The sequence below is a fragment of the Protopterus annectens genome, chromosome 11.part0 (genome assembly GCF_019279795.1).
Source record: "Protopterus annectens isolate FY-2018-M chromosome 11.part0, PAN1.0, whole genome shotgun sequence".
NCBI classification, from domain to species: Eukaryota; Metazoa; Chordata; order Ceratodontiformes; family Protopteridae; genus Protopterus; species Protopterus annectens.
The window spans coordinates 340,772,896-340,795,395 of NC_056745.1; the positions used below are offsets into that span (position 1 = coordinate 340,772,896).

Consider the following 22,500-nt stretch of genomic DNA (forward strand, 5'->3'; position numbering starts at 1 on the left):
ACCGCTCCTTCTCCTCTTGCTACTCGTCTGTCTTCAACCTTGTACTGCTCAGTAAAATTCTGGAAAAATTTGTATTTTTCACTGAATGAATAAGCATGGGATAATTTTTCAAGTAAAGTATAGTTTTAGGAATGTCTTCAGCCCCATTTCTCTCTGCTCATTCATGGAATAAACCACACTTACATGAGCAATGACTTCCAGACATGGCTTTCTTTGTAGATTTAAATATTTTGGACTTTGTTATTAACAGCTTCTCATAGAAATTTTACAAAAAGTTAATTATGATGAAATCTCACTCTAAGAGAAAATAATGCTGATATCATTGTCTTGTAGGATGCTAAACTTAATAGTGAAATAGGTATAAATTAAGTATTAAAGAAGGCAGAAAGATATTCTTTTAGAGGGTTAAGAGCAGTATTTATGAATTTTGTTGTGGGAAAGGTATCATAGTAACACTAATATAAGAAATCTTGAGGTTGTTTCCCCTAGAAGATTATTTGTGGACTACATTGGTAAAAAATAGATTAGAATATTTTACAACATTTGTCCCACCAAATCAAAGGGAAGAAGGGTTTTTTATGAAATATGGGGACTATTGAAATACAACATGAGACATTGTTGGTTGTACATTTTAAATGCAGTTTGGAAAAAAGTAAATTATCTAAGGAAGTTAGAATAGGGCAGAAGCTAACAAAATTAACTTATCTACGAATTTCAAGTAGTCAGCAGGCAAATGAGTACAGAGGGAAAAGATCTTATTTATGAAGTGGATGGCTAGTAAGGTAACAGCATGCAAAAGGTATTATCACAGATTTAATTACAAAGCAAGAGGGAAAGTTTAAAATTAGAGGAAGTACATGATAATGTTAATCTTTTTATGATAATATTAATCTTAAGATTGATTATGACATTACGAAAAAATGGAAGGAAATATAATAATACTGTGGATTTATAAGAAATATGGGCATTCTGCTATGAGGCCAGTGATCAATGATCCTATATGAAGGAGTCTAAATTACATAAAATAATAAAGGGATGGTGTCTGCCCTCTGCTTGTATACTGTACGAATGTGATACGGGAAAGGTTAACAAAGTTAATAACTGGGTAGACTATGCAAATTGTTAGCTATTTGCTTTATCTCTCTCTCTCTTTATATATATATATATATATATATATATATATATATATATATATATATATATATATATATATATAAATATATATAAACTTCTACTGATGCTATAAGTTGCTATGATATTTACAGAGTTTAGAGCATGGGTCTGAAGAAAAGTAAAGGATATGGTATGAAATGTGAACTCAAGTAAATGTTGATAGGACAACAACGGGATTCTGTTATTAAATGCTCAACTTCTCTGACCTTTTTCTCCCTGTTTACAGCTCCTGCTATTAATAAACAATAATACAGCATTTAAAATATTTTAAATCAACTGTTTCTCTCCACTAGAACAGTACCTCACTGTACTATGGTGGTTTCACTTTCAAAAAAATGTTATCCCACCATGGAAAAGCTTGCTGCAGTCTCCAATTCACTGATGTTATCAAGGCCAGTAAATACAGGTTGTTTTCTAGCCAGTTCCCTCCCGAAACTGATATCACCATGAACGTCCTAAAAACCCACCCATGCTGTGATATCACAGCTCCCTGGTCCTTCCCTTACCCATACAGAAAGTAAAGGCTAAAACAAGGAAACATTACATGAGTCAAGTCTCCTGCTGTGAGCTATCAATCACACCAGGTAACAGCTCAAATTACCCCTAGCACTTTGACAGCTAGAGAAGTTAGGTATGAAGGGGGATGGGAGATGAGTCAAAGTAAAATCAGGCTTCACAAAAGACTGCAATTAGCCAGTCTAAAAAGAAGCAGTAGCAAAAAGCACTTTGAAAGTCTGTTCTGTGGCATTTGCAATGTTTGTAGCCATTGAACAGCAAGAAATGTTGCTTAAAACTAACTGACTGAAAGACACTAGTGTTTGCATGCAAAATCAATGCAGTGACAGGAAGAAAGAGGCCTGCATGATGTATTTTTTACAGACAAGTAGTGAACCCTCACTCCCCACTGGCCCTTGTTTTCAATTATTAAGGAATTCCCAGTATTATTCTAGCATGTCCAAAGGTCAGTTGTCAACCTCCTCTCCAGTCCAGCTGGTGAATCTGGGAATTTTGAGGCAATGTTACAACTGCCTCATGTACACAGACAACCCTCTCCTCCTCCCAACAAATTCCAACACATGTGAGAGATGCAACCATATAGCCAAACTGGAGGCTAAGCTCTCTCAATTCAGTACTGGCATAACCAGTCAGGAGGAGAAGGAAACCACACTCACTACAATTCCAGTCTCACATAGACCTGCCACGACAGCAAACCAAACACATAATCACACAAAAACATACTCGGAGGCTCTAAATAAAGATCTGCCTAAGCAGCAGAGACCTCCAAAGTAGACACCCAAGCAACTGCTACCCCAAAACAAAACACGTGCAACACATATCTCACAAAGCCAGTGTGCAGAACAGTCACAGCCATTAAGACTAAACAACACACCTGATACACTTGTAATAGGTGACTCTATCGTCAGGCACACTGACGTCCCGCTCACCAGGCTGAACAAGGAGAGGGTCACGGTGAGCAGCCTGTCGGGCGCTAGGCTCCACCATATAACACAAGCACTCAGGTCACTCCAAGGCAAGTACAAATATGACTCAGTCATTGTCCATGCTGGTGTGAATGACCTGAGATGTACCTCCCTGGACTACATGAAAAGAGACATAAAGGAGCTATCTGAGCATGTAACCCAGACCGGTATGACCCTGACCTTGAGTAGCATCTTACCCTCACCAGGAATGATGCCACAATATGAAGACAAGATGATCAATTTCAACAATTGGCTTAAGTACTGGTGTCATTCAAAGGGGATCCAATGCTTGTCAGCTTGGGATGATATGATCGACAAGCCACGATGCTTCACTAGGGACGGCTTGCACCTGTCACCCCTGGGCTTTCGGATATTGGCAAAGGCTCTTGCTACCCCCATAGTGCCTTTTTTAGGCAAGGCTCAAAAGACAAACCCACCTCCATAGGTATCACAAGGGATAAGTTTATACCTCATACCATGCTTTTCGGCCCCAAAACTTGGACCGAACCACAAAAGGAGGGGGAGTATCGATATTCATCAAAGATACCCACACCTCCAGGTTGGTGGCAAAGCACAAAGCATCAGAGACTATCCATGTGCAACATTGGGTAAAACTGCCTTCCAGTTTATAGTCTGCTACAGACCACCCTGAAAAACCCAGGAACCCCACTCGGCCTTTCTGAGAACACTGGAAAATATGAAGGCCTCTCCAAACACCATTATATTGGGCGACTTCAACTACCCAAACATAGACTGGGAGCATTACTCTAGCTCCAACACCCTAGCCCAAAGGTTCCTAGAATTTATAAACTCAAATGCTATGGAACAACTTGTTACCACTCCCACAAGAGGGGAAAACATACTGGACCTGATCATCACCAACATGGGGACTCTATGCTCCAGACCAGAAGTGTATCCCTCACTGGTAAGATCAGACCATAAACTAATCTCACTGGATATTCACATCCCGACCCCACCCCTGCCCAGAAAACCACAGTGAAAAACTTCTCTAAAGCAAATTTCACACTCCTCAAAACCGAGGTGGAATCCTTCAAAGCCCCCGGGCCTGTGGAAAATACGGCCCAGACCGCAGAATCCTTTATAAACGCATTCTATGAACACCTTCAGGAATGCATGGATCATGCGATCCCAAATAAAACCAAGACCCAATCCTCCAAAGGCAGACATCCTGTCTGGTGGACCCCAGCCATAAACAAACTTTACAATAGAAGGAGGAAGCTACTAAATGATAGAGCAAAATCCCAAAAAGGTAAGGCATCACTGATCAGTATTAGCAAAAAACTACGGGCACTCATAAAATTGCCTAAGGCCAGCTTCGAGAGAAAAATTGCACAGGACACTAAGGATAATCACAAGGCTTTCTTTAGTCATGTTAGGAACCTGGGTGGTAATTCCCAGATATGCTCAGAATTAGTCCAAAATGACAAAAAATACACTGAACCCACAGACATTGCCAACATCCTAGCTGACAGGTTCAGCACAAACTCCCCCCCCTCCCCACCAAAAGGGCAAATATCTATCCCAGCAGAATGCTGCCCCCCTGACATCTCAGATGCTCAGGTAAGAGCCGCCCTTTCCAAAGCAAAAAACACAGCATCAGTGGGATCAGACGGTGTCCCGGTCTGCGTCCTACATGAACTCTAAGAAGAGCTAAACACAAACATAAAACTACTGTTCAATCTCAGCCTTTCTACAGGATATGTGCCCAAAGAGTGGCGTACAGCAATAGTGGTCCCTCTCCATAAAGGTGGTGCCTCAACGGATCCTGGAAACTATCGCCCCATAAGCCTGACTAGCTTGGTCTGCAAAGCTATGGAAAGGATCATCATGGACCTCATAAATAAAGATATTGGGGACCTACAGACACTGGATCCTACCCAGTTCGGCTTTGTTAAGGGCAGATCCTGCCTCTTAAACCTGGTTGATTTCTTTGAAACAGTCACCAAGGCGATTGACGAGGGGAAGGTGGTCCACACAGCCTACCTGGACCTCGCAAAAGCCTTCGATACAATACCCCACTCGGGCATTATAGATAAGCTCACCAGCTTAAATATAAACCCCTATGTCACTAGATGGATTGCAAACTGGCTCAAGAACAGAACCCACATGGTTAGAATTGCTGGAGTCATGTCAGACTCCAAACCAGTTACAAGTGGTGTCCCACAAGGCTCAGTCCTGGGACCTCTCTTGTTCGGTATATATTTCTCGGAGGTACAGGCCAACACGGAAGGACTGTGGCTGACCAAGTTCACAGATGACTGCAAACTGGGCGCCATAATCGACTCTCCAGCTGACACAAGCATCCTCCAAAAGGGCTTCATAGAAACAGACAACTGGTGCCAGAGCCATGGCCTCAAGCTAAATGCCAAAAAGTGTATAGTCATCCCCTTTGGCAAAAACAAAGTGCCCACAAATTACCACATAGGTGGTAATCCATTAAGTACAGAAGAAGTAATTAGGGACCTGGGGACCCAAGGTGATAGCAATCTCTCATTTGACAACTACGTGGCCAAAGTGGTTAGAAAAACATTTTATATAGCCCACCTAATCATGAAGGGATTCACATCTAGATCAGGGGAGGTCATCGTGCCTCTTTACTCATCCCTCATCAGGCCCATAATTGAGTACAATGCCCCTTTTGAGATGTACCTTACCAGACACCTGCAGCAACTGGAAAGACCCCAAAAGTACCTCACCAAGAGGCTCAAAGGGCTCAAACAGATGCCATATGCTGCCCGGTTAAAGAAACTCCAGCTCTACTCAGTGGCATACCACCTGTTCAGAGGCGATCTGTGCCTGACGTATAAAGCCATGTCCAACCCGGAATTAATGGACATGCTGCACCTCAGAAAATCCAAATCCCATCGAGCTATGCGCTCGAGAGACTTGAACCTCAGCACTGAAATAAATAGGACATGCTGGAGGGACAGATTCATAACCCAGAGGCTCCCTTCACTCTGGAATAAAATCCCAGTCCAGGTTAGGCAGAGTCCCTCATTGATTCTCTTCAAGAGGAATCTTGATGAGTGGATGGGAGATCATAGGTTTACCCCGGGTATCACTTCTGTGTCACTGTTAGACACAGGCACAGTATACTAACCTCGAAAAAGGGCATAGCAAAATAAATTTAAAATGGGTGGCGAAAGCCAAACAAATTCTGGCTAGGCTTATAAATGCCCTAGGGCAGATAGCCTAGTATGAACCTATGAACCTATGAATTGTGGGATACCTAGAAGTATCAAGATCATTTCAAGATGCTAGACCCCACGTGGGCAGACTCAGAAATTATGTACAAAAATATTTAAAAACTGTAAACAGTCCCATAGTGGTGTTAAAATGTAGGAAACACCAAACCATGATTAAATAAACATGTTTTTTGAAACTGTGGGTGCGGTTCTCCTTTAATACACAAGTATCAGAAACAGAGTTTGATTATGAGGAAGCAAGCTTAAACATATGGAGATTGTTCATGGGTTCATAGGTTCATAGGTGTGTACTAGACTAATGGCCCTGGAGACTTTACAAGCCTAGCCCATAGGCTTACCCCAGCATTGTGCTCCCCGACCTTATTTCCCAATGCCTCTGTTGACTAGAGCCACTGGAGGGATTCCTGGGGTGAATTTTCTATTTCCCATCCATTCATCAAGGGCCGGTGAGGTGCTCTGTTTGGCATGTATGGGAAGTCTATTCCATAGCATGGGCAGTCTCTGGGATATGAACCTGTCCCTCCAGCTTGTTCTGTTGATTGTGGTAATGAGGTTGAGGTCTCTGGAATGTGTGGTGCGGAAGGATTGGAATTTCTATACATTAAGCATTTCTAACAGAGCTGGGTCAGACATGGCTTTGTAAGTCAAGGAGAGATTGCCTATAAGTAGGCGATATGTGACAGAGAATAGTTGGAGTTTTTTGAGTCTGTCCATGTAGTACAAGTGGTTAAGGCCTAGGATCCTCTCTGTGAGGTACTTTTGTGGCCTCTCTAGTCATTGCATGTGTCTAGTGAGGTGCATGCTAAATGCAGCATTGTACTCGATGATTTGTCTAATGAGGGAAGAGTAGAGGGGGACAATGACCTCTTTCTTCCTGAATACAAAACCCTTAGTAATGAGATGTGCCTCATAGAAAGACTTTCTGACCACAGTAGCAATGTGGTGGTCGAAAGAGAGGTTGCTGTCAATGTGTGTTCCCAGATCTCTTATAACACCTTCTGTGTTCAGTGGACTACCATTGATGTAGTAATTCATGGGAACCGGGTTTTTCACAAAGGGGATGACGACATATTTTTTGGCATTGAGCTTAAGGCCATGGTTCTGACACCAGTCATTGGTCTCAGTGAGGCCTTTCTGTAGGATGTCAGCATCACTTGGGGAGTTAATAATAGCTACCAACTAGCAATCATCTGCAGACTTTGTCAGCCAGAGTACCTTTGTGTTGGCCTGAACTTCAGAAAAGTAGATACCAAACAGGAGAGGACCCAGGGCCGAACCCTGTGGGACTCCACTCGTGACTGGTCTGCAGTCTGACTTGGAGTCAGCTACTTTCACACTGTGGGTTCTATCTGTGAGCCAGTTTGCAACCCACCTAGTGATATAGGTGTTGATGCCTAGCTTAGTGAGTTTTTCTATGATTCCTGAGTGGGGAATGGTATCAAAGGCCTTGGCCAGATCAAGGTAGGCTGTATGAATGACCTTGCCTTCATCAACAGCTCTGATGACTGAGTCAAAGAAGTCGACCAGGATGAGCTTCACAAAACCAAACTGTGTGGGATCCAGAGTTTGGAGATTCCCTATACCCTTGTTTATTAGGTCCATGATGGTGCATTCCATAGCTTTGCATATCAGACTCCTCAGGCTAATGGGGCGATAGTTCTCAGGGTCTGTAGTTGCTCCTCCTTTGTGGAGAGGGATGACTGTAGCAGTGTGCCATTCGGTAGGGCCAAAGCCTGAGGTGAGGCTGTGATTGAACAGGGCACACAGGTGAGGTGCCAGTTCACTCTGTAGTTCCTGTAGAGCACAGCTAAGGATACTGTCAGTTAATTCTAAGGAAAGCTTTGATTCTTAGTTAATTCTAAGGAATTTGAAGGTTTCTTGTTAATTCTAAGGAAAGCCATTATTCAGTAACTGCTTAAAATGAGTTTTGATAAAAAGTTATGTCACAAATAATTTTTGGATGGAAGGAGTTCTTTAATATATTCTCACAGTCAGTCTATTGAACCTTTAAGAAGTTTTTTCTCTGTTTCTCTAATGCAGGTCATTCACACTTCAGTGACGGTTGGTCTGCATGATCAGAAGAAAGGACAACAGGTAGGTTGTGACAGAAAATAAAAGTGATTCCATTTCTCTTGATTGTGCAGTGTGATGTTCATTACTATACAGTTAATAAATGTGGGGAGTGAGCAATACAGCACTCCATTTTTGGGGAATGCAGAAACCAAAAGAGCATGGCTAATGAGACTTCTTGAAAATGTGGTGCCTTTTAATGAAATATAATGTCTACTGTATTTATCATATGCAAGTAATATTGTCAGACAGCGTGGACATTATTGTAGAAATAACAGACTGCACAGGGGGCTGGTGAGGCCCAGTGCCACAGACAAATAACCCCCCCCCCAATATCAGCTTGGACATAAGGTAAGTAAATACTACATAGCAGCAGCCCTAGGAGTGAGCCATTAGGATCTCCTTGAGTAATTAGTCTTTTAGAGAAGAACGTGTCCCCAGTCCTAATTTGTTGGCTTCTATGTGTCAGTTCATTTGCTATCCAGATTACATAAAGATTTCCATTTATTTTGATTAGCTTGTCTATAAAGCCTGAGTTTAAAAATGTTATTGAAGAACTTGGCCAGGTAAAAGTGCAGTGTGCGTATCTCTTTATGGTCATCAAATGCTTCAGTGACTTTTTCAAAGTCGAGCGCCGGTTAACCAGGCAGGGTCTTCCCTTCAGAAACTCAAACTGCTGTGGGTCAAAGGACTGTAAACTGCAAATTCTTTGTTCATGAGGCCCATAATTATGTGTTACATTATCTTACAGATAAAGCTGTAAGACAAATAGGTCTGTAGCTGTCAGTCGTGGGGCTTCCCTTGTGGCGGAGGTTGACCGCATCTGTTTAACATACCTCTGGGACAAAAAAAATTGAGAGTCTGAGGTTGAAGAAATTTAGGAAGAGTAGAGTGAGGCAGTGATTCATACTGACCAAGAAGCACTCCAGCATATTGTTGGGCCACATAGTACTATTGCTATTTATCTGTGAGAGACCATTTAGGAGTTGCTCAAAGGTGACATTTTCATGGTCCTGACATAATATTAAGGGAAGAAGTTAGGGCTAGGGAAGAAGTTTGAATTAAACTATTCATACTGTCAGTATGTTCGCTATCCTAAATGGTTAAGTGGGTGTTAATGTTATGCATCTGTGCTGCAATGTGGATATTATTCCTAAGGTTTATGACATAGATGAAAAAGGACTTACTTTTATCCTTGACAGAAGTGATGACTTTCAGTCCATTCTATGACTTGGAATATTTTATTTTGTTTCTAAGTTTTGTTTAAATCTTCAGTTCAGATTTGATACAATGGCTCTGATGGAAGTATTTGATACAGACTATCACACACACTGGCTAAACTGTCTTCTTTGAAGGCACTGTAAGTCGACACACGTACATGTAGTTCAAAGACTTCATCTCTAACAGATACTTTATCATGCAAATTAAGCAACATCTGAATTGCCAGACTCATTACTGAAGACATTCCACAAGTGTCTGTATTGTCACCCATATTATTTTCTCTGTTTATTAACAAACTCCCATTAGACCTCCACGTTGTGCTCATTAATGTTTAAGACATCTTCCACACTTGTAGAAAACCAACTGCAACAAGACCTGTCAGAACTCAGCAATTAGCTTAATCATCATAAGCTCATCCTGAAATAAAAACTGTTAAAAGCTACAAATAATAATTTAAGCTCCTTGATCCAACACATCAGGGAAAACATTAAAACACTGGGTTGCTAAGACAAAGAAGTGACTGAAGAAGTGTGAAAAGATAAAGAACAAAAAGGAGGTCATTGAAAGGTATAAAAAAGAAAAAAAATGGACATGGGAACGAAAAAGAGATCACATATGCAGGGAAGAAAGCCAAACTAGTCAATACGAAAATGCATCTCCAAAGATATATGAAGTGAAATATAGGTAAAGATTAAATTTAAGAATTAAAAAATAAGATCACAAAGATGGACTGTAAAAAGGAAGTTTAGTGAGGTAAAAAGTAAACAAATAGAAATTGAACAGATAGACCATCTGCAAAGTGAAGGATTGTCATAACACCATGGGCCAGTGAGTCCCAAGATAGAGGAGCATTGGATGGAGTGGGATACATCCGAGGAGGATATACCACAGGATGATGTTCTGGAGTCTTCTGTAGGATACTCACACAAAAGTCCATTTGGAGTTGCACAACAAGGGAAAGAGCAGGAACAATGACAACTCTGACACAGGTAATGTTGCAATGTGATGGGTCAATGTTGGAGCAACAGATGGAACAGGATGCATCTGAAGAAGATATGTCCCGGAATGATGCTCTGAAACCTACCATAGAAGACTCACAGGAAAAAGATTACAAAATAAAAATGGTATAAGGGAAGACCTGCTTGATTTAATAGAGATGAACTGACATATTAAAATAGATGAAAGAATATCCAACTGCTGCCTCGTGGTTTTGGCATCTTTCCAGGCTTGTTAGTTGTTGCTGAAGCACCTACCAAGGGGAGAAAACGCTGGGAGGAGAAAGGAGCCACTTTTGAGATTTTAAGTATTTTCTTCTGCTTTTTTGTTAAGAATTACTGCTTTGCCACATACTTTTCAGTGTTTTCCAGCTTGCTAAAGTTTATATCTGTATTAGAAACAGTATTTAGAACACATCTAGATCCTGTTTACTGCATTTCCTGTGTTGCACTTAATTTAAAATCGTTTTTTTTCTCTTAAAACTGCATTTTACCTGACTTTGGCCTAGCACTCAAGTGTGGGGTCATTTATTGCACTGTTGTGATTATTTTGCTACTTGTGTATCTCTGCTACCTTTAAACTAAAACAAAAAAAAAAACAAAAAAATAAACAAAAAAATCTTGCTTTTTTCCCACTTTCTGAAATTTAAGAAAGTTCAGTTACAGATTTGCTGTTCTGAACTGTTTGTAAGTTTCTTGGAGGCCAGTGCTTGCTTGGACTAAAGGGAAGTCTCTGTGTTCACCAGTGGCAGTGGTTAACACTTAACAGCCTGCCTGTCCCTGTAGGAGTGGTTACTGCCTAGAAGCTGTAGTTGTATTGGCCATTTTGGGTCAATTCTAAACTCCTTGATCTCTATCTCTTAAAACCCTGCTGCCTCGTGGTTTTGGCATCTTTCCAGGCTTGTTAGTTGTTGCTGAAGCACCTACCAAGGGGAGAAAACGCTGAGAGGAGAAAGGAGCCACTTTTGAGATTTTAAGTATTTTCTTCTGCTTTTTTGTTAAGAATTACTGCTTTGCCACCTACTTTTCGGCATTTTCCAGCTTGCTAAAGTTTATATCTGTATTAGAAACAGTATTTAGAACACATCTAGAGCCTGTTTACTGCATTTCCTGTGTTGCACTTAATTTAAAATTGTTTTTTCTCTTAAAACTGCATTTTACCTGACTTTGGCCTATCACTCAAGTGTGGAGTCATTTATTGCACTGTTGTGATTATTTTGCTACTTGTGTATCTCTGCTACCTTTAAACTAAAACAAAAAAGAAAAAAAACAAAACAATCTTGCTTTTTTCCCACTTTCTGAAATTTAAGAAAGTTCAGTTACAGATTTGCTATTCTGAACTGTTTGTAAGTTTCTTGGAGGCCAGTGCTTGCTTGGACTAAAGGGAAGTCTCTGTGTTGACCAGTGGCAGTGGTTAACACTGAACAGCCTGCCTGTCCCTGTAGGAGTGGTTACTGCCTAGAAGCTGTGGTTTTATTGGCCATTTTGGGTCAATTCTAAACTCCTTGATCTCTATCTCTTAAAACCCTGCAACCCTCTTTTAGCGCGGTCTTCTGCACAGAGCAGCGTCGGGCAGCGCCACTTAAACAAGCTTAAATTATTCCCGTCTCCACAAAGTCTACTCTTCACTTTTTCCCTTAGAACTGCTCTAAATCTCAAATTAAGCACTCTATTCTCATTCCAAAGCCCTGCACTTGCTCGTATAAGTAATCTCATAGGTAAACACAAACTAAAGCACTACATCCTCTTATACTCCTTCAAAGCACTTGCTCCCTATTGGTTCTTTCTGATCAGTCAATAAGTAGTTCCCTGTATTATTCAGGCATGTCCAAAGGTCAGTTTCGAGTTTACTCTCCAGTCCAGCTGGTGAATCTGGGAATCTTGAGGCAATGTTACAACTGCCTTATGTATACAGACCACCCTCTCCTCCTCCCAACAAGCTCAAATATATGTGAGAGATGCAATTATATAGCCAAACGGGAGGCTAAGCTCTCTCAACTCAGAACTGGCACAGCCTGTCAGGAGGAGAAGGTAACCACACACTACAAATCCAGTCTCACATAGACCTATCACATCAGCAAACCAAACACATAAACACACAAAAACATACTCGGAGGCAATAAATAAAAATCTGCCTAAGCAGCAGAGACCTCTAAAGCAGACATTCAAGTGACACCTACCACGAAACAATATCCACATAGCACATAACTCACAAAGTCAGTGTGCCACACAGTCACAGCCCTTAAGACTACACAACACACCTAATACACTTGTAATAGGTGACTCTATTGTCAGACACACTGACGTCCCACTCACCAGGCTGAACAAGGAGAAGGTCACTGTAAGCTGCCTGTCAGCTGCCAGGATCCACCACATAACACAAGCACTCAGGTCACTCCAAAGCAAGTACAAGCATGACTCCGTCATTGTCCATGCTGGTGTGAATGACCTGAGATGTACCTCCCTGGACTACATGAAAAAAGACGTACAGGAGCTATTTGATCATGTAGCCCAGGCCGGTATGACCCTGACCTTGAGTAGCATCTTACCCTCACCAAGAATGATGCCACAGTATAAAGACAAAATGATCAATTTTAACAATTGGCTAAAGTATTGGTGTCATTCAAAGGGGATCCAGTGTCTGTCAGCCTGGGATGACATGCCCGACAAGCCACGTTGCTTCACTAAGGATGGCTTGCACCTGTCACACCTGGGTTTTTGAATACTGGCTAAGTGTCTTACCTCCCCCATAGTGCCTTTTTTAGGCAAGGCTCAAAAGACAAACCCACCCCCATAGACAACACAAAGAAAAAAAAACTAAGGGTAATGCTGCTCAACACCAGAAGTCTAAACCTCAAGATACACACACTCGAGACTCTCCTCAGTATGGAGAATATGTGCAGTAACAGAAACCTGGTTCAAGGCTCCCAAGAGCACCCCAGCACTACCAGGCTATACTTCATACCATGCTTTCCGGCCCCAAAACTTGGACTTAACCACAAAAGGAGGGGGAGTATCCATATTTATCAAAGATACCCACACCTCCAGGCTAGTGGCACTGCACAAAGCTTCGGAGACCATCCATGTGCAACTAACAGTGGGCAAAACTGCCTTTCAGTTTGTAGCATGCTAGAGACCACCCTCCCAAACACAGGAACCTCACTCAGCTTTCCTGAGAACACTGGAGAATATGAATGTCTCTCCAAACACTATTATATTGGGTGACTTCAACTACCCAAACATCGATTGGGAAAACTACTCAAGCCCAAACACCTTCACCCAACGGTTCCTAGAATTTATAAACTCAAATGCTATGGAACAACTGGTCACCACTCCCACAAGAGGGGAAAACATACTGGATCTGGTCACCACCAACATGGGGTCTCTTTGTTCCACACCAGATGTATACCCCTCATTGGTAAGATCAGACCATAAACAAATCTCACTGGACATCCATATTCCATCCACACTGCTAGCCAAGGAAACCACGGTGAAGAACTTCTCAAAAGCAAACTTCACACTTCTCAAAACTGAGGTGGAATCCTTCAAAGCCCTCGGGCCAGTGGACAATACGGCCCAAAATGCAGAATCCTTTACAAAAGCATTCTATGGACACCTACAGGAATGCATGGAGCATGCTATCCCAAATAAAACCAAGACTCACTCCTCCAAAGGCAGGAGACCTGTCTGGTGGACCCTGGCCATAAATAAGCTATACAACAGAAGGAGAAAGCTACTACATGACAGAGCAAAATCCCAAAAAGGGAAGGCGTCACTGATCAGTACTAGCATGAAACTACGATCCCTCATAAAATCTTCTAAGGCCAGCTTTGAAAGAAAAATTGCACAAGACACTAAAGATAATCACAAGGCCTTCTTTAGTTATGTCAGAAACCTGGGAGGCAACTCCCAGATATGCTCTGAGTTAGTGCAAAATGACAAAAAATTCACTGAACCCACAGACATTGCCAACATCCTGGCAGAAAGGTTCAGTGCAAACTTCTCCCCCCCTTCTCCCCCAAAAGAGGAAATGTCTATCCCAACAGAGTGTAGCCTTCCTGAGATCACAGATGCACAGGTGAGAGCTGCCCTCTCCAAAACAAAAAACACAGCATCAATGGGACCGGACAGTGTCCTGGGCTGCATCTTACATGAGCTCCAAGAAGAACTAAACCCTCATATAAAGTCACTGTTCAATCTTAGCCTTACTACAGGATATGTTCCCAAGGAATGGCATACAGCAGCAGTGGTCCCACTCCACAAAGGTGGCTCCACAACAGACCCCAGAAACTATCACCCTATAAGCCTGACTAGCCTGGTCTGCAAAGCTATGGAACGTATCATCATGGAAATCGTAAACAAAGACATTGGGAACCTCCAGACACTGGATCCACCCAATTCAGCTTTGTTAAGGGCAGATCTTGCCTCTTGAACCTGGTCAACTTCTTTGAAACAGTTACCAAAGCCATAGATGAAGGGAAGATAGTCCACACGGCCTACATGGACCTCGCAAAGGCCTTTGACACAATACCCCAGTTGGGCATCATAAATAAGCTCACCAGCTTAAATATCAACCCCTATGTCACAAGATGGGTTGCAAACTGGCTCAGGGATAGAACCCACATGGTCAGAATAGCAGGTGCCATGTCAGACTCTAAACCAGTTACAAGTGGTGTCCCACAAGGGTCAGTCCTGGGACCTCTCTTGTTCGGTATATATTTCTCCGAGGTACAGACTAACACGGGTGGACTATGGCTGACCAAGTTCGCAGATGACTGCAAACTGGGTGCTATAATCGACTCTCTGACTTGACATAAGCATCCTCCAACAGGGTCTCACAGAGACGGATAACTGGTGCCAGAGCCATGGCCTAAAGCTAAATGCCAAAAAGTGCATAGTCATCCCCTTTGGAAAAAACAAAGTGCCCACAAATTACCACATAGGTGGTAATCCATTAAGTACGGAAGAAGTAATTAGGGACTTGGGGACCCAAGTAGATAGCAATCTCTCCTTTGACAATCACATTGCCAAAGTGGTTAGAAAGATCTTCTATATAGCCCACCTTATCATGAAAGGGTTCACATCTAGATCAAGAGAGGTCATTGTGCCCCTCTACTCATCACTTATCAGGCCCATAATTGAGTACAATGCCCCGTTTGGGATGTACCATACCCAACACCTTCAGCAACTGGAAAGACCCCAAAAGTATCTCACCAAGAGGATCAAGGGGCTCAAACAGATGCCTATGCAGTTTGGCTAAAGAAACTACAGCTCTAATCAGTTGTGTACTGCCTACTCAGAGGCAATCTGTGTCTGACATATAAAGCCATGTCCAACCCAGAATTAATGGACATGCTTCACCTCAGGAAATCTAAATCCCTTAGAGCTACACGCTCCAGGGACCTGAACCTCAGCACAGAAATAAATAGGACATGCTGGAGGGACAGATTCATATCCCAGAGGCTCCCCTCACTCTGGAACAAAATCCCAATGCATGTCAGGCAGAGCCCCTCACTGACCCTCTTCAAGAGAAATCTTGACGAATGGATGGGAGATCGTAAGTTTACCCCTGAGATCTCTTCTGTGTTGCTGCTTGGCACACAGTAAACAGACCTTAAAAGGGCTACCTTCTGTGATCTACTATACAGAGGCACAGTCAACTAATCTAAAAGGGTGGCGAAAGCCAAACATACTCTGGCTAGGCTTATAACTGCCCTAGGGCAGATAGCCTAGTATCAGCCTATGAACCTATGAACCTATGAATAAAGTGCTCTAAAGTCACAAATCACAAAACACAGAAATAAGCCCATGACACTGTTTGATCCACGAAGACACCGTTTATTAAACACTCCGCACAGCACAAATAGACTTATTCAGGTAATAGATGAAGGAATGTAAATATGACCCACAACATTAGAAGTCTTGTGAAACCGATGAACGCAATAATCAAGACTATTAAAAGAAATTCATGTGATGTAACAGAAATAAATAGGATATATTACTGAGTAACTAAACTAATAATGGATAAAGTGTTACCACAACAAATATAAATAACAAAGGAAAAGAAGGAAACAAGCAGAATGCCACAATGGAAGCATCAAATAGACAAAAGTATAAAGCAACTAAGACAAATAGTATCACTATTAGAAGAATAAGAAAAGGAAAAAGGTCATCAAAAATTCTTAGAAAAATATATGTGAAAAAGCAACACACAGTATCAAAACATGCCAGGATTTATTATACACTATTTCCAATAATAAACTAAAACATCAGCACAAGCTGAAAAATGAAGATAAATATAAAGAAAAAGTACAACATGAGCAATTCATTGATGACCCAACAAGATTTTCTAGAGAATTGGGAAACAAATGAAAAAGATTAGAAACACAACCCACCCCCAAAAAAAGATGTAATAGGCACATTTTGGAGAAGCATTTATGAAGAACATAACAAAAATGCTGAAGGGATTGAATGATTGAAATAAACATAATGAAGAATTAACAAAGAGGATATAAAATGGGATGAAGTAACAGCCAGAGAAAATGAGGACAATTAAGAAATGCTCTTATATGGAAATCCCTGGGTTCAGTTGCAGTACCTATATTTTGGCTAAAGGAATTAACATCTTTGCTAATAGAGTTAGCCTTGAACAAAAATTACTAATACACATGCCAAACAGATACCAAGCTGGTTAAGAACAGGCAAAAGTGATACTCCTTAAGAGTAAACCTGCAAAACAGTTTAAAAGCTATAGATGAGTATCTTGTCTTCCATCAATATATAAACTATATAAATTATAAACTGTAATTGATGCAGGCAGAGTTTGTATGTTTATAGGTAAGCACTAGGCTAGCTGCCCTTGCAGGCCATTTTAAGCCTAGCCAATTTCCATTTTGTTTCTTGAATTAACCCATTCCATCTGGTGTTTTCATTACCCATCCCATGGTCAATAGCTGTATATTATCCCTAATCAGAATAACTGGGATCACATCACAGATAATCTGAGGGGACTCTTGCATCGCATAAACCATTTAGGAGCCGCCTCTGTCCATTATAGACATCTAGAACAGAATTCAATCATGGCAACAGAACAAAAAGGTAATATAAGAAAGTCATATGGGACAAATGATCATCTGTTGTAAAACAAAGCCATAACAGATGTATATGACACACCCTACCTTGATCAATTACATTGCAGTGACTATGAAACAGTGGTAAACCACTTTACAGCTAAGCTACGACAAATGTCAAATTTTATGGCGGGAATACAAATTTAAAGGGGAATATTACAGGATGATTCTTTGTTGCCACTGTTATTTTCTTCTGCTCTTAACTCATTAAGCAACTTGCTTAACAGATTAGGCTATGGTTATAGTTTAACTCCTAGAAACAAACCTTGTTGAAATACTTCTCATTTGCTTTTTGTGGCTGTATAGTTCATCATATGAGACTCCGAAAGAACAACTGCAAATAGTTACAACTTTCTCAAACGATAAGGGAATGAAGGCTGCAACTCAAAAAAATATCAACCTGGAACAGGGCTATGATGCAAAGGAACATGAGCGGGAGAGCAGATAAATAGAGGAAGGGTTGGCAAAAAAAAAAAAAAACATGAACAAATGAGAGCAAAGTTTAATAAGGAATCCATTAAAAGACTAAATCTAATAATGAAAACTACCTTGACATCTAGGAAGGAAGTCCAAGTTAGAAATCAATTTGTTATTCTTGCTCTAACCTACAGCTTTGGTGAGGCTGACTGACCCCAAAAAACATTGAACCAGTTGAACAAGTAAATAAGGAAAATTGTCTTATACAAAAAACAGTGTATACCAAAATTATACATCCCTCACTATAAAGGACGTTTGGCCTCTTTAAAATTAACTGCATGTTTAGGTCTGCAATCATGGGATTGCCTGCATATTTGTTGACCCTATCAGATCCAGACATAGAGAAACTTTCAAAGCCTGAAGAGAAGAAGTCTAGGAAGATGTCTTTGCTTAGTTTAAAAGAAGCATTTTGGGAAGGAAAGGGAATAGAAATCAAGCCATAAGTAAACAAAAGTCAGACATCAACTGAAAGTGCCAGAAAAACAAACAAAAACAAAATAAAGAATGTAAAGAAAAGGACAGGAAGAAAATGAAAGATTGTTGAAAACCCCACAAATATAATGGCAAGTATAGAAAACTTCTAAAATATCCGGATATTGACCAAGATTTGATGCAGGAATGGTTAAGCAGAGGTGAATTTAAATCAAAAGATGAAGGGTCAATACTGGTTGCTCAAGATAGTGGACTACGTACATGTTAGTTTACAAAGTCTATTGAAAAAGTGTGAAAAAAAGACAAAAACAGGTTCCATAAAACAGAACTGAAAACCATTGTATATCTCATTACTGGAGATTGCATAAATACTGCAATGTAGAAGTAGCTGAGCAGCATTGTACACATAAACTCAAAGCATTGTCATCAGTGAGGAAGTTCTTACCATTTGTGTTCACCTAATGCCAACAGCTGAGAAAACAAATGCAAGTAAACTAGACAGTTCTGAAAGTTTGACTGCTGAATCCTACACTAAGGCACTGTACGAGCACATCCACTCATGCATGAATTGTGCCATCCCAAATAGAACCAAGATGCTCTCCTCGAAAAAAAGGAAGCCAATCTGATGATCCCCTGCCATAAACAAACTATACAACAGGAGGAAGAAACTGTTGCAGAAAAGAGGAAAATCCCAGGATGAAAAAAACTCCTTTACCAGCCTCAGTAAGAAGCTGAGATCCTTCATAAAATCCTCAAAAGCTAGTTACGAAAATAAAATTGCCAAAGATTCCAACGACAACCACAAGGCATTCTATAGTTATGTCAAGAATCTAAATGGCAATGCTCAGATCTTCTCTGAGATACAACAGAATGGCATTAAATATACTGATCTCAAGGATATTGCCAATATCCCGGCAGATCGATTTAGTGCCAACTTCACCCCCCTCTCACCCCCTAAAGAACCCATCTCAATACCAAAGGATTGCCAAATTCCATTAATCATGGCCACACAGGTAGAAACTGCACTCTCTAAAGCTAAGAATATAGCATCCATGGTACCAGATGACATCCCGGGCTGTGTACTAAATGAATTAAAAAATGAACTGACACCTCACCTAAGTTTCATGTTTAATCATAGCCTCACCTCAGGCTTCGTGCCCACTGAGTGGTGCACAGCTACAGTTATCCCACTCCACAAGGGGGAATCCACCTTGAATTCCAGGAACTACTGTCCCATCAGTTTGACGAGCCTGATCTGCAAGGGCATGGAACGCATTATCATGGAACTTATAAACAAAGACATTGGCAACCTTCAAACACTGGACCCCACTGAGTTTGGGTTCGTGAAGGGCCGATCTTGTCTCCTGAACCTGACTGACTTCTTCAAATCAGTCTCCAGAGCTGTGGACGAGCGTAAGGCAGTCCACACAGCCTATCTGGACCTTGACAAGGCCTTCAACACCATCCCCCACTCTGGAATCATAGATAAACTTACTAAGCTGGGCATAAATCCCTATGTCACTCGATGGGTTGCCAATTGGCTTACTGACAGAACCCAGACTGTAAAAGTAGCCAACTCCAAATCCAGCTCCAGACAAGTGACAAGTGGAGTACCTCAGGGTTCAGTCCTGGGACCTCTGTTGTTTGGCATCTACTTCTCTGAAGTACAGGCCAACACTAAGGGACTCTGGCTAACACAGTTTGCAGATGACTGCAAACTGGGAGCCATTATTGAATCCCCAAATTATGTGGATATTCTACAAAAGGGCCTTTTAGAAACAGATACTTGGTGCCAGAGCCATGGGCTCAGGCTTAATGCCAAGAAATGTATAGTTATCCCCTTTGGGAAAAAACATGTACCCATGAATTACCACATAGGTGGCAGTACACTAAACACCAAAAGTGTGATGAGAGACTTAGGGACAAAGATGGACAGTGGTCTCACCTTCGATAACCACATCACCACAACAGTCAGGAAATCCTTCTATGTGGCACACCTCATCACTAAGGGATTTTCATCCAGAAAAAAAGAGGATATTGTCCCACTGTACTCATCCCTCATTAGACCCATTATAGAGTATAATGCCCCATTTGGTATGTACCTCACAAGACATCTGTAACAGCTGGAAAGGCCGCAGAAATACCTCACTAAAAGAATCACAGGCCTAATGCAGATGCCATATGCTAACAGTCTAAAAAAACTCCAGCTATACTCTGTGACATATCATCTACTCAGAGGCGATCTCTGCTTATCATACAAGGCCATGTCAAACCTTGAGCTGTTGGACATGCTGTACTTAAAGAAATCCCAATCCCTCAGAGCCACACGCTCCAGGGATCTAAACCTTGTCATAACAATAAACAAAACATGCTGGAGGGATAGGTTCCTGACCCAGAGATTCCTCATACTCTGGAATAGACTGCCCATGCATGTCAAGCAGAGCGCCTCCTTGGTCCTCTTCAAAAGGAACCTTGATGATTGGATGGGAGATGGGAAATTCACCCCAGGGATCATGTCAGTCAGGCTAGACATGGGTCTAGGGAAGCAAACATTGTGGGAAGAAATATCCAGGGAATTGTTATGGCTTGGCTTGTATAAGCCCTAGGGCCGATAGCCTAGCACCAACCTATGAACCTATAGGGTAGTCCAAGAAAAAAGATGAAAGTAGCATTAATCAATAACATTGCAACACACAGAGATTATAGTGTCTGACATATTGAAATGCACAAAGTCCTAAAGTACCAGACTATGCAGCACAAATGAGAGCAAAGTAGAATAAAGGTACTTCAGCAGTAGGAGCAACAGGACTAATAACAAAGAATTTACAGCCACACTTAAATATGCTGCCAGTACATGTAACCTCATATAAATGGCACAAGGTAATTCTGAGCACATTGTAGGTGCTGAAAAGAGCACATCCGCCTAACTACTAACACTCTCAGAAGATGGAAGAAAAGTATTAAGATGCTGGCAACATGGGGACCATTTCTGTTAGTAAAGCTGATACTTTAGAAACTTGGAGGTTAAACTGGGTAGGGAAAGTAATGCTGAACTTTTTGCAAAGTGTCTTTTTATAACAGTAACCACATATGCATAATGATGTAAACTAGTAATCAGAGTATTTGCTGCAAATGCATTCAACAAACATCCAAGAAACCTAAAATGACAATGACAGAAAATTTAGGGGTGCCCAAAATATTTGCGTATAGATTTATAACCTTTTCACTACATGACAAATGTTACTGTCTTTTTCTTACCTGATTAGGGCCAGTTTGAGTACATTCAGCATGTGTATCACATCCTCCGTGATTCTCCAGACAAGGATTAATTCCTTGAGAAAATATGGAAACATCAACCATTTTTTATCCAGTTCAGAGTGGTCTTTTACAAGTGAGTCTGTCACACTGCAACATGCTTAAAAGTAGTTTGCATGAATCTCTGATATGATTATAAAATAATTATAAAAGTGTCTGCATGCTTGGTGTATAACTGAAGTGGAGTTTAATACTTAAATTCTTAATCTTGGCTATGGAATAGTTTCACAAAGAGTCTGAATAATCAGTGATAAAAATAAATATTTATATTGTAAATTAAAATACTCACCTATACACACAATTCCATCTCCAGTGTAGCCTGCTTTACAAATACACTGTCTGTTTCCAGGGGTTGTTCTTTTGCAGTCTGCATTTTCTGAACAACCACCATTACTGGTCTCACATGCATTCATAACTACAAATTACATAAAAAGACATCAGTTAATTAAGATCACTACACATAAGCTCAATTTTGTAATAACATGCATAATTTTTATTGGCATCCTGGCATATCCCATACTGTAATTAACTGCAACTTGCACATGCAATTAAGAAAGTATTTGCCTCTGTTTATCCTTTAGAAAAAAAACAAATCTTTAAAACATATAGCATGCCAAGGAACAGTTCTAAAAATCTCATTAGTTGAAAAAAAAGTCCTAAGGGTATACTTTTCATATATGCTGTGATGATATGAGGTAGTGCCATATTTGCCAGGGAGAGTAGAGCAGTGCATATGTAACATATGCCAGCATAGCTAGCTGGAGTTTTATAAAGAATTTTGTGTCAATTGACTATCACACTGATTTGTACGTATGCCTGTGTTAAAAATGCATTTGTAAAGTTGCTTGTGTTAAAAATGCATCAACAGTGGGTCTTGCTGGTCAGAAAAGAGATATACATGTATGTCAGACAGTATTATTATAACTGATTAAAATATATTTTAACAGAAAAATTATAGAAGGGAAGAGATTCATCTCAG

General features: G+C 40.8%; 1 protein-coding gene across 1 annotated transcript in view; it reads right to left on the reverse strand.

Annotated features, from left to right (window-relative positions):
- STAB2 (stabilin 2) overlaps positions 1–22,500 on the reverse strand; it is a 922,612-nt gene that overhangs the window by 307,035 nt on the left and 593,077 nt on the right. The window contains exons 42-43 of the mRNA XM_044087850.1: positions 21,811–21,936; positions 21,465–21,538 (exon numbers count right to left, since the gene is read on the reverse strand). Coding sequence (XP_043943785.1) covers positions 21,465–21,538; positions 21,811–21,936 — 200 coding nt within the window. The remainder of the gene's footprint in view (positions 1–21,464; positions 21,539–21,810; positions 21,937–22,500) is intronic.